Source organism: Bubalus kerabau, chromosome 6 (assembly GCF_029407905.1).
Source record: "Bubalus kerabau isolate K-KA32 ecotype Philippines breed swamp buffalo chromosome 6, PCC_UOA_SB_1v2, whole genome shotgun sequence".
NCBI classification, from domain to species: Eukaryota; Metazoa; Chordata; class Mammalia; order Artiodactyla; family Bovidae; genus Bubalus; species Bubalus kerabau.
The window spans coordinates 21025803-21039484 of NC_073629.1; the positions used below are offsets into that span (position 1 = coordinate 21025803).

Here is a 13682-nt window from a genome sequence, read left to right on the forward strand (position 1 = left end):
ACATACACAATGAACATACTCAAAACAAGTATATTCAATATTGGAATCATCTGACAAAATCCAAATAGCTGTCATTTACACGTTCAAGAAGATACAGAAAAATATCACCTTGAACAATTCAGTCCAAAATTCATCAGAGCAAGAGCTTAAGGGTGCCTAGGTTAGGTAACAGAGCCAAAATGGAGTAAGGAAAATGACTGCATGGGAGGAAGGCACTGCATGGGAACTTGAAGCCTAAGCAAGATAAAAGAAAGCCTATAGGGCTTCCCTGGTGCTTCAGTCTACCTGCTAACGCAGGATACACAGGTTCAGGATATACATCGCAGAGCAACTAAGCCCTGAGCACACGAGCTGCAACTCTTCAGCCCACGCATTGCAACTACTGAAGCCCACATGGCCCCCCGCCCATGCTCTGGTGAAGAAGCCACAACCATGAGGAGTTGTGCACAACAACTGAAGAGAAGCCCTGCTTGTTGCAACTGGAGAAAAACCCACACAGCAACAAATGCCCAACACAGCCTAAAATAAACTTATTATTTTTTTTTAAAAAGAAAGCCTACAGAGGTGATGGGAGGAATGGAAGTGCTGGAAAATTGGTTATACACATGGGCAATGATCAAATAAGCAATTATGTTGAAGATACGGGGAGCAAGATTTTGCATTTTTTAGAAAAAAGCAATTACAAATTTGGAAAGGAAGAAAACTAGAATGAACCTTGTAGTGTTGGACTGGGACTGGGGACAACAGTGTGAACACATGGTTTCTAACATGTATCGACAGATACAGAAATATATACAGATCTGAATGTGAGTATATAGGTTAAGTATGTATGCATATATTTCCCAGCTCTGTACACTGATATGGTCCGGCAGCAGTGATATCCCAATAGGAATAAATACACCTAGTATTCAGATCTCAGTTTCCGAATACGGTTTTTTACTAAAAGGAACCAAGACTCCTTGGAGAAATGACTGATTCCAAGGCTGGACAGAAAAGTGCAATATGAACTTGGAATACCTTGCTCCAAAAGTAAGGAAACACAAAAAACAATGGGGACATGTCAAAAGAACACAGAAAGCAACTTGAAAGGAGCTCCCGCTGGCCACGTGGAATAATTTGAGCATCAAAATAATTATTTTGTAATGAATTAGTAGTTAGCAATGAATGTAGTGAGTAGCTTCCCTGGTGGCTCAGATCGTAAAGAATCTGCCAGCAATGCAGAAAACCTGGACTTGATCCCTTGGTCAGAAAGATCCCCCAGAGAAGGGAATGGCAATTCACTTCTGTATTCTTGCCTGGAGAATTCCATAGACAGAGGAGCCTGGCAGGCTACAATCCAAGGGATTGAAAAGAGTTGGACATGAATGAGTGACTAACACTTTCACTTTTACATTCTGGAGGCTAGAAGTCCGAAGTCAAGGTACAAGTAGGGCTATGATCCCTCTGAGACTGGGCAGAATTCTTCCTTGCCTCTTCCTAGCTTCTGGTGGTGGCCATCAACTCTTAGCATTTCTTGGTTTGTCAGATGCATCACTACAATACCTGTCTTGGTTGTCACACGACATTCTTCCTGTGCATCCAAATTTCCCTTTTCTTATAAGGACTCCAGTGACACTGGATTGAGGCTTATTCTAATGACCTCCCCTTAACTTGATCACATCCATAAAGTCCCTATTTCCAAGCGAGGTCATTTTCATGTGTACCAAAGGGTTAGGGCTTCATCATTATCTTTGTGGGGGGTACACAATTCAATCCACAGCAATTACCAAGTGAAAACTTTTCAGTGGACAAGCTGAGAAGATGCCATTTATTAATATCTTATTAAGATATCAAAGGGAATGTTACAGGTAGTAAAACAAATCAAACTTGTATGCTAACTGAAAGGATGAAATGAGAACACAATCACTTCTATGATATTCTTACTAAAGACAGATAACCTCTATTTGATCACAAAGAAATATCATATAAATCCAAATTAGGAGACACTGGACAAACTATTTGATTTGTAATCTTCATAATAGTACATCAATGTATTAAATTTCTTATGGTTATGAAAGAGAAAATTACCTTGGAGGAAAACACACATGAAAATATTTGGGGGTAACGGGGTGCCTGCAACTTATTTTCAAATGATTCCCCCCAAAAAGGTCTTCATAATGTACTTAAGATATTTAAGTTTGAGAGTTTTACAAAATAAAGACTGAAAAAAAATGAGAGGAAAAAATTAAAATAGGTTAACAGAATTTCACCATAAAAGCAGAATCCTTTCTGGAGAAAAAAAAAAAAAAGGCAATTCTAAAACTGAAAAATAAGCTAACTAAATTAATCAATGGGTTAAATAATAGGTAAAATTCAGCAGAAGAAAGAATTAATGCATTAGAAGCCTGGTTAGTAGAAAATATCTAGAAGAGAAGCACTGAAGGGAAAGAATGGAAAATACAGAAAGGAACATAAAAAGACATTTGGAACACTGATGAGATCTAATACACAAATTAACCGAGTTCCAAGAAGAGAGGCGATATAATGTAATAGAAACTGTATTTGACAAGAAAACATCCCCAAATTTATGAAAAACATTAAGGCACTTGTTAAGGGTTGAATTATATCCCCTCATAATTGTATACTGAAGTCTTAACCCTATACTTCAGACTATGATCTTATTTGGAGATAAGAGTTTTTAAAGGTAATCAAGTTAAAAGGAAGTCATCAGGATGGGCCTTAGAGCAGTATGACAGGTAGTCTTAATTAAAAGTGAAAATTTAGAAACAGAGAAGGCCATGTGAAGAGACATAAGGAGGCAACAACCGTCTACAAGTTAAACAGAGAAGCCAGGAACAGAACCTTCCCTCACAGCCCCTCAGAAAGAATTAACACTGCTAATAACACCTTGATTTTGGGCTCACAGTCTCCAGAAGTATAAGACAATAAATTAATGTAGGTTTGAGCTATCCACTCTCAGATACTTTGTTACAGCAGTCCTAGTAAATTAATACACCACTGATTCAAGGTTCTGCAAACCCTAAATCAGATGAATGAAGACCACACCTAGGCAGATCACTGTTTTAACTACCGAAGACCAAAGATAAAAAGAAAATATTAACAGCAACTAAATGCAGTACAATAGAAAAGTTTAATAAACACTAAATAAATGTTGATGACATGAAACAACTGTAAAATCTGTGTGTGTATAATTAAAATATATAACAACAAAAACATAAATCTGGATGGTGGATATAGCTCCTTTGATGATATCTCCAAGGAAACTATGAAGTTAAAGATCTGAGCAGAGATTTCAGCAGTGCCCAGTGCCAGGCAGAGTTAAGAGTTCATGCAATAAGTTAGAGAGGCTTAGTAAACACCTTTACTTCTTATTAAAATGCCACAAAGGCCATAGATTAGGAGTAAGGACCATATTCTAAGACTAAGGACTATGTCCAAACAAACTCATCCTAAGAAAGCCTAAAACCAAAGCCTTTACATCATAGTAATCCACAGATAATTTAACTAATTGCCAGGAAAAAAAAAAAACCCAAAAACATTTGTTAAAGGAAAATGACACAATTCAGAGTTTCCACAAGTATCACTCAAAATGTCTCCTATAAAATAAATTCTTAGACATGGAAAGAGACAACATATAGATATGATTATGACTAAAGTATACACGCACACACAAATCATAAAACAGTCAATAGTATACCTAGAGATGACCCAGATACTAGAATACATACATAAGGTTTTTAAGACAGTAATTACAAATCCATTGAAAAATTTTTAGGAAAAGATGAAGAACAGATGACTAGACTGGAAATCTCAACAAAGAAAAGCAACTCTAAGAAAGAACCAAATGAAAATTCTAGAACTGAAAAATACAGCAGACTTCACTCAGTGGAATAAAGAATATTTGAAGACAAGTGCTTCCCTGGTGGCTCAGGGGTGAAGAATCCACTTGCCAATGCAGCAGACGTGGGTTCAACTCCTGGGTTGGGAAGATCCCCTGGAGAAGGAAATGGTAACCAACTCTAGTAATCTTGCTGGGAAAATCCCATGGACAGAGGAGCCTAGCGGGCCACAGTCCATGGGATCTCAAAGAGTTGGACACAACTTGGCAACTAAACAACAAATATTAAGTACCCAAAAATTAGTCCAGTGAGAAAAAGGAATGAAAGAGCAGAAATCTAAGAACACATGGGATGTATAACTGGAGTCCCAGAAGGAAGAGGAATGAAAAAGAAGAAATATTTTAAAAGATAATAGTTGAATAGGTTCTAAAATTGATTAACAGTATCAAACCACAGATGCAAAACGCTCAGTGAACCCTCTTTATCCCTCTGCAGCAGGATAACTACAAAGAAGAAATCTAGGCACAGCTGACTTCCATTACAACAATGGAAGACAGGTAAAGGAACGTTTTTTGGTAATGAAAGAAAAAAAAAATGCCAATTTAGAATTATTTATCCAGTGAAAATATTTCTCAAGAATGTAAAATAAAGACATTTTTAAGATTAAAAACTGAGAAGTTCATCACCAACAGTTCTGCGCTACAAGAAATGTTAGACTTTAGGCTGAAGGAAAATGATCTTAGATGGAAATATGGATTTGCAAAAAGGAATGAAAAATACCAGAACTGGTAAATACAGAGGACTATTTTCCCCTTAATTTCTTTAAAAGTCTACTGACTGTTTAAGAAAAATAATAAAAATTGTATAAAATATACATAAGTAAAAAGTTAACAATGGCATAAAGATCTTAGGGAAGGGAATCTTATTATTGTTTCCTGCTAGTCCTGCAGGGGACATGGGTTCGATCCCCAATGCGGGAAGATTCCACCTGCCATGGGGCAACTAAGCCTGTGTATCACAACTACTGAGACTGTGGCTCTAGAGCCCATGCTCTGCAACAAGGGAAGCCACTGCATTGCGAAGCCTGCACATGGCAACAAAGAGTAGCCCTGTCTCTAGTTGCAACTAGAGAAAGCCCACGTGCAGCAACAAAGACCAAGCACAGTAAAACAAAAAAAAAGAAAAAAGTCTAAATAAATAAATATTCATCTTAAAAATAAGAAAAAGTATAGGAAATAAAATAATATCAAAGAAAATCTCCCAGTGTATTGCATATAACAAGAGCAAGTTTTATTTTGTGAAATTTTAACTGTATGTGCGCATATACATGTTGTAGGTCTCAGTTTCCAAGTAAAATCTTTCTTTCTGTGGTCAAAATCTTTTTGAAAATATCGTTTAAAGGCTTAAGTGTTTCCATAAAAGTCAACCCAGATTATTTAAATAACCTACTCACTTGTCTCCCTGGCTCTGCTGCTGCTGCTGCTGCTGCTAAGTCGCTTCAGTCGTGTCTGACTCTGTGAGATCCCACAGACGGCAGCCCACCAGGCTCCCCTGTCCCTGGGATTCTCCAGGCCAGAATACTGGAGTGGGTTACCATTTCCTTCTCCGATGCATAAAAGTGAACAGTGAAGTCGCTCAGTCGTGTTCGACTCTTAGCAACCCCATGGACTGCAGCCTACCAGGCTCCTCCGTCCATGGGATTTTCCAGGCAAGAGTACTGGAGTGGGGTGCCATTGCCTTCTCCCTCCCTGGCTCTGATAGTCTCCTATTCTCCATTCTGCTATCTTGATTCTAAAATGCAAACCTGATCACATCACTAGCAAAATTAAAATGCTACAACTGTTTCCCACTGCTTTCAGGGTAAAATTCAAAGACCTTAGAATAAACATACACCTTTCAGGACCATGTTCTTGACTCCCTCTCCAGTTTTATTTATCACTTCCTCATAAATGCTCACCTATAAGAAACAACTTTCAGGCTCACCAATTTTGCCATGCTCACGTTGATTCCCATGCTTGAGAATGAGAATAAGAGCTTTCATTCAGCTAATTACTGCAACTTCAGAGTTTAGCTCCTTTTGGGAAAAATTTTCTCCATATTCCCGATCCCCACTCCCACATTAGCTCAAGTACCTATTCAATCTGTTCTCCTATCACCCTATAGTTACCTTTACTACAGTTTTTATTATACAGAATTGCAATTGCATGTGCTCAATGAAGGGCTTCTTTGGTGGCTCAGTGGTAAAGCATCTGTCTGCAATGCAGGAGACACTGGGTAGGGAAGATCCCCTGAAGCAGGAAATGGCAATCCACTCCGGTATTCTTGCCTGGGAAATACCATGGACAGAAGAGCCAGGCAGGGTGCAGTCCATGGCGTTGCAAAGAGTTGGACATGATTTAGCAAAGAGTTGGAATGACTGTTAGCTGAATAAACTTCTCCCAGCCATTTGCTGTGGATCCTCCAAAGCACACTACATCATTTTATATAATTTCATAAATAAGTGATGATGGTTCACTACTCAAAAATCATAAAATGGTCTTTTGAGTAAAAATGGTAAACTGACCACTCCCATTTAGTGTCTCTCCCTCCTGGAACACCTATAAATGACTAGTAATGCAACACAAAAGTATAAACCAGCAGCATACCCGAGAAAAAGGTTTCTACAAATTTTTAGAAAACAGAACGAGCTATAAGAGTAAGAAGTGATGAGGGGTAAGAAGTGAGGGCGGGGAAAAATGAGGTTAGGAATATGCAGAAAGGAAGTTACACCTGGGAAAGATTCTGTCTTGCAGAATCCCTGAGAAGTTTTGATCCAAGAAACAATGAGTATAAAACAGTGGAATGAATAGAGGGGTTGAAATTAGAAATTAAAAGTGTGAATACCCAACACTCAATACCAACTCCTCTGCAATCCTGATGTGGCAGGTAAGGCACTATGCCCCAGGCAAAAAAATATGAATTCTTCTCTAAAGAGTTACAGTATCCTGGCAAAAAGATTCCAGCCTTCTGAGATTTAGGACTCCTCCCACCCTAACAGCCAGCTCCTTATCTACACAGACTTTACTATACTTGCAATAAACTCAGATAATTCCTATCTATGTACAGAGAGCTTTCACAATCAATTTTTTCATACCTCATTCTTAAATATGAAAAGACAAAAGAGATAGTATCTGATTTTTAAGAAAATCAGAATCATAAAAGAGAAAAATCAAGTTAACTAGAGGAAGGAAAAAGACTCTAGATCTTCCAGAAAGCAGAACAAAAAGATCAAGGTTGATGAAACATGAAAAACACAGGACACCTAGAGGATCAACCTAGGAAGTCTAACATTTGATTAATCAATTTCCAAGAAAAAGGAGATAAAGAAATTATCTTAGAATTCAGGCTGAAAAAGCCCTCCAACTAACCCATAATGAATGCAAAACAAAACCTCACCTGTAAATATATCATTGCAAAATGTCAGAACATCACAAAAAATACCCCTAAATGCTTCCAGAGAAAAAACTTTCACCTACAAAGACCTTACAAAGATTTCATATCAACAACATTAATGACAATGGACTAATGCTTTTTAAGCTGTAAGGGAAAATGATCTTCAACCAGCCAACCTATCAGAGCAAATGTAAAAACAGAATAAAGACATTTTAAAATAGAGAGACCCAGAAAAGTCATCCTTCACAAACTCTTCTTTTGGGAAATTAACAGAGGATATACTCTAGCAAAACAGGAGAGAAAACCAAGAAAAGAAGACACGGAAATTGGCAAATAGAGGCCTCAGCTCAGAAAAGCAGTGAAGAATAGTCCTAGGATGAGATCTAGAGATCTAAAATAGAGCAGAATACAAGCTCTGATAGGAAGGTCTCTGGGGGAAAACACGGATTTGGAATATCTGATGGGATACAGAATCTAGAGAGACAAAAAAAAAAAAAAAAAAAAAGCTAAAGGCAAACAAGAAAAACAGAAATTCTAGGAAAAAAACAAAAACTCTCTACTATAACCAAGTTACTATAAAACCTTGTAGTGAACAATGTTCACACAGTTATGGTGAGTGTTTTTTGCTTATTAATTTTCAGCCTTTAAAGCAAAGAAGACTTAATTATAATTATACGGTGGAATATAAGTATTATCAACCCAGAAAATGTAAAAGTATAGTTTAGTGATGCTGAGAAACTGAAGGGACAGAAGAAAATAATGGGAAAGAATAGGAATGTTATTATTTTAATTTTATAAAGTGGGGAACCTAGAGTAAGTGCTCAAAAAAATAGTAAATTTAGTATTTCAAATTACAGGATAATCAACAGATTTTAAAGTTATAATGATACTGGGAGAAGAGGCTAGGGAGGTGACTATAAGCTAAATTGTCATTTGTCACATGAAGAAGTTAACAGATATTTCCTTTTTTTTTAATTTTTGGTCATGCCCCACAGCAAGTGGGGATCTTAGTTCCCCAAACCAGGGATCAAACCCATGTCCCCTGCAGTGGAATAATGGCATCTTAACCATTGGATTGCTAAAGTCCCAATGAATATTTCTTATACAGTATAAATCAAGAAAGAATAATATGAGTACATAATTCAGAAATATAGAGGTAAATACCAGAAAAAACAGCTAAATGAGTTAAAAGAAACTGTGTCTAAGAAGTGGGATTCGTTGGATATAAAGAATTATATACTGGGAATTCCCTGGGGGTCCAGTGGTTGGGACTCAGAGTCTTCACTCCCAAAGGTGTGGGTTCAATACCTGGATGGGGAACTAAGATCCCAAAAGCTCCACAGTGTGGCCAAAAAAATAATAATAATTAAAGAACTACATACTCTAATAACCATGTGCGCATGCATGCTCAGTTGTGTCTGACCCCATGGACTGTATGTAGCCCACACGCTCCACTGTCTATTTTCCAGGTAAGAACACTAGAGTTGGTTGCCATTTCCTCCTCCGGGGGATCTTCCTGACCCAGGGATTGAACCCATGTCTCCTGCATTGGCAGCAGATTCTTTACCACTAGTGCCACCTGGAAAGCCCCTCTATAACCGTATATAGTGATTAAAACTAAAAAAAAAAAAAGTACAAAGCAGTTTCTTTCAAGAGCCGTTACAGACAAATGTCCAAATATCAATCCCTCTTCCAGTTGAGGTGGGGAAAAACAGGGTCCTTAACTGAGCTGATGAAATTCAGTAACAATATTTCCATGTAGCTTTCTGGGTTTAAAAAAAAGTATACATACTTCTGCCCAATTTTATATTTTGTAATAGTAACGTGGCACATAGCCACTGAAAAACTGAGACATAAGGCTCTAGCAAAGCTTAATGGTCTTTAGCATCAGAAAGACCTAGGTCTTTTTTTTTTTTAAGATTTATTTATTTGGCTGCGTCAGGTCTTAGTTGCAGCATGTGCAAATCTTCAGTTGCGATATGGAACTCTTATTTGTAGCATGTGGTATCCAGTTCCCTGACCAGGGATCGAACCCAAACCTGCTGCATGGGGAGCATAGAGTCTCAACCACTGCACCACCAAGGAAATCCTCAGAAAGACCTAGGTCTTAATTCAGGTGGCTTCACTTGCTAGCTATATTACGACCTTGTACAAGGTTGCTGCTGCTACTGCTGCTAAGTCACTTCAGTCGTGTCCGACTCTGTGCGACCCCATAGAAGGCAGCCCACCAGGCTCCCCTGTCCCTGGGATTCTCCAGGCAAGAACACTGGAGTGGGTTGCCATTTCCTTCTCCAATGCATGAAAGTGAAAAGTCAAAGTGAAGTTGCTCAGTCATGTCCGACTCCTAGCGACCCCATGGACTGCAGCCCACCAGGCCCTTCCGTCCATGGGATTTTCCAGGCAAGAGTACTGGAGTGGGGTGCCATTGCCTTCTCCTGTACAAGGTTACTAGCCTTCAAAAGTAACTTCTTCATCTGTGAACTAGAGAGAATAATGCTTATCCCTATAGAGTTAAATAACACCTACAAACAGTCACAGATATACAGACAGCAACTGATGTAAGACAGTATTAATCATTACTTACATTGGCCACCACTTTTACTTCTTTGTACTGTGCTTCATAGAAAATTCCAGCATTTTCCAGTGCTTCTGTTAACGACGGTCCATTTTTCACCTGCTTATCCAATCCATTCACGAATTCCTCCAGCTTGGCACTTGCCTCTTCAAATTCTTTGGAGAATTTCTTCCCACCTGTCTTATCTAAAATAACAAGAGGAAGTATTCTATATTTTCTTAGTTTCATAGTTACACCTTAAAGAAGCTTCCCTAAATCACACACACAAAAAAATCACAAAACAGATTATTTAAATGTTTCATGTGATCCTGCTAGGTTGAAGCAAGAGTGCATCATGAAGGCGCTTGTAATTAAGATAAAGAAAGTTCAAATAAATGAAAGTTTGCTGATTGCTTTAATTCACAAATCTGATGTCACACTGCTACTTAGGAATAATGGAATGAGGCTCAATTCTGTACACTTACACACCATTAACTTTTTTTTTTATTACCATTAACTTTTACACTATAGATTATAATAAGATGTATCCCTTTGAGGAAAAAACAGAGGCTCAGAAAAGTCAAGATAAAGTGACCTCTATGTGTATCATGCTTAGAAATTCTTTCCTATCTGGAAAAGATCCTTGGTAATTTGAAATTAGAAAAGTAGCATGAATTGTTTTTCAACAACAGTGACATTACCATCTTTTACTTATTCTCCTAAGTACTTTTTGCCCAGTGATGTTGGAATAGGGCCTTAGGTATAGATATAAATTTAGGCTCTGCATTTTATTAGCTGTGGAACTTGGGCAAGTTTCTTATCGCCTTATGAAGTCTCAGATTTCTTATGTACAAAGTGGAGGTTTTTAACATGCTTCTGGGTTGTTTTGAGGATTAAAGTAGATAATACATGTTCAATTTAAAGCATGGTACAAGAACAAAATAGGTGCCACAACGAATAGTTCGGTAGCTATTTACTTATTATTTCAAAAATATTTATCAAGTATTTATTACATACCAGGTATTGCTCTAGGCACTAGGATACTGGAAGAACAAATAAGGATAATTTCTATTTTCATGAGATTCACATTCTAATAAATTAATATGATTATTATTTATAATCTACAACGTAAGGGAAAGAAAGTGATTAGACTTTATGAGGTATTATAGTGACCTTATTTATTTAGGCTGTGCTGTTTGGCTTGCAGGATCTTGGTTCCCTGAACAGTGGTCGAACCCAGGCCACGGCAGTGAAAGTGCCACGTTTTAACCACTAAAATATCCAGGGAGTTCCCTACAGTGACCTTACTGAAGAGTGAATACAAACCACATAATCATACACATGAAATACACCTGTCCATCATAGCCTGATATATCAAGAAAGGACTAGAAGTGGGGAAAAGGATAGAATATACTTATTAAAAATTTTTTAAATTTATTTTTCTCTAACTTAATGGAGATATAAGTGGCATGTAACATTGTTTAAGGTGTAAAATTTGAAGGCTAGGAATTTATTTATGAAACTGACAGGCATGAAATCACAACCTGGGAAACAGGTGCCACAGCAGTTCTCTACAACCTGAGGTTCTCTTTATGGAAGCAGTCAGTCTGATTACTTGAAATGACACATCTGGAAAGAGAACCTGACTTATTCTATTTAGAAGGATGTAAGATTACCTTTTAAGCACTTGAGAGTTTCTGTGCTGCACACATCCACCCTCATGGTTGACAGCTGTTTTTCTTTCAATTCTATCTGATCTTCTGAGCGCTTGTACAGCAACAGCTCTTCAATGAGGGCCTGAGACTGAACACGGACCAGGGTCATACTTCATTTATGAAATCATCCTCTTACTCTATCTTTCTACACCAAAGTAAAACATGACTAACACCTAACAAAACCATGAGAAGCAAAAACCTTCATATTTCCTCAGAATCAGGGATATCAACATCAATTCTTGTATCAAAACCATATTTTCAGTTATATACTTTAAAAGATCTTTTTCATGTTATTCAAAGATAATTTATGGATATAAAGTTAAGATTGAAACAGGCAAAGATCCATTTATCTCTTCTTTCAATTTGAATTAGATAGTTTTAGTATGTTAACTTTAAGTAAATTTTAATTTAATAGTTTCATAGGAAGATGAACCTCTTCTTCGGGTTTAATACAGACTTCAGCTGGCATACAGATAAAACTCTTGAGTTTTAGAGAGTTTCAATATGTTTAAAATATAATGGATGCATAATTCAATAAAAAGAAATCTTACAAGATGAACTATACAGAAAACTAAAACACAAAAGGGTTGGATAATACTTTGGCACATGGGACATATTCTGTAACTTACTCGAAATTCAGCAACTATCTTAGACTTGAGAGCAGCTTTTGGATTCGTGGATGCTGTTGAATTAAACAAAAGGTTATTTAAGAATATAGACAAAAAATGTTGACTAATTATTTAGGGAAATTTTCAGCTTTATAGTTGAGGGTATATACTCTTTGAATATATGTCAAACATGCAAATTTAAATCATAGTATAACTCTTAGAACATACAGTGGATATGTAAACTGAAAACTCCCAAGCATGGTCAGTATAAAAATATGTACTATTTAGATAGGTTTAACCTACTTACCTCCAATATACCCTGTAAGTCTGAAGTCCTAGAATTACTGACTTGGAGATACATGAAGTATCTTTCTGCCTATTCTGACTGAGTGTAACAGGACCTTAACACCTCAAATTAAAGGTGTCCAGGAGCAGGACATCCAATTAATTCTGATCACTGGCTGAAGAAAATTTACTTCCAAGCATCAACTCTATTCCTATGTATTTAGTTTTGGATTTCTTTTTTCTGCTGACTCAATTCAAAGCAAAAACAGGCAGGAAAAGTTCTAGGTACAATACTACTGTGGTTGAACTTTGGCTGAAATGACGACTCTTGCTGTTCCTAAGCATGCAACTTATGACCAAAAGGATGTGAAAGGACTCCCTTAATCATGATGAATATCACATGCTTGCTGGAGCAAAACCATCCCAAGTGTCTTGTTTCACCTCCCAAGTCTGTCTTTTACCTTGTTCCCTCCACACCTTCAAATCTTTCTCAACATTCCTCAATTTGGCCCACAGCAGCCTATCACATGCAGTATTCCACTCCCATGATCTCATGCTGGGTAAACATGATAAACACAGCAGGAGCTCCTGTTAAGAGAATGGCTTCTGGCCAGGATTTGAGGCCCATGTCTAATCTGGTAGAGTATCTCCCCAAATCTGAAGGATTTCATGGCTCCCACAGAAATGCTTCTTAACGCCTAGTCTCCTCTTCAGCTCTGTTGTAATGCCAGCTGCCTCTAACTTCACATAGCTTTGAACCTTAAAGGTACCCCGGGCACTATCATGTATTTTTTTCTTCTTCCAATCCCCCAACTACTCTTGAATCTTCACACATTTAAACCCTTTTTCTGCATTTCCTTTGTTTAAAAGTATTTTTATTTTTTTTAAAGAAGTAACTCCATGATGGCTTGGTTAGTGTAAGTCACTGGGAGCCTCCCAGGCCTGGAAAACACAGGCTTGCCCATGGTTTATGCCAGGTACGATGTCAAATGGTCTACATTTTCTTCTGCTCCAAAAAGAGGAGGTAATTTATATTAGTTGAGATTTTGTTCCTTACTTTGTGATTTCTTCCACTGCTTATTCGGTTGTTTGTTCAGATTTTCTTTCAGCTGCTTCTGAGTTTTGAAAGTTGTACCTGGAAAACATTTCAGTTTTGCAATCTGGCGTTATGGGAAGCTGTTCTGTCTGTCCACTTCAGTGTCAAAGTTGAAAAAAGGCAATCCGAGACTGTGTGTTGTTTCTTTCTTTC

At 37.5% G+C, this 13682-nt stretch overlaps 1 protein-coding gene across 9 annotated transcripts in view; it reads right to left on the reverse strand.

Moving 5' to 3' along the window:
• RPRD2 (regulation of nuclear pre-mRNA domain containing 2) overlaps positions 1-13682 on the reverse strand; it is a 95889-nt gene that overhangs the window by 16215 nt on the left and 65992 nt on the right. For 5 of the 9 annotated variants that reach the window (XM_055584413.1, XM_055584415.1, XM_055584412.1 and 2 more), the window contains exons 4-7: positions 13491-13568; positions 12170-12222; positions 11502-11628; positions 9856-10031 (exon numbers count right to left, since the gene is read on the reverse strand). In XM_055584413.1, coding sequence (XP_055440388.1) covers positions 9856-10031; positions 11502-11628; positions 12170-12222; positions 13491-13568 — 434 coding nt within the window. The remainder of the gene's footprint in view (positions 1-9855; positions 10032-11501; positions 11629-12169; positions 12223-13490; positions 13569-13682) is intronic. The other 4 variants (XM_055584416.1, XM_055584414.1, XM_055584418.1 and 1 more) reach the window with 1 other exon arrangement.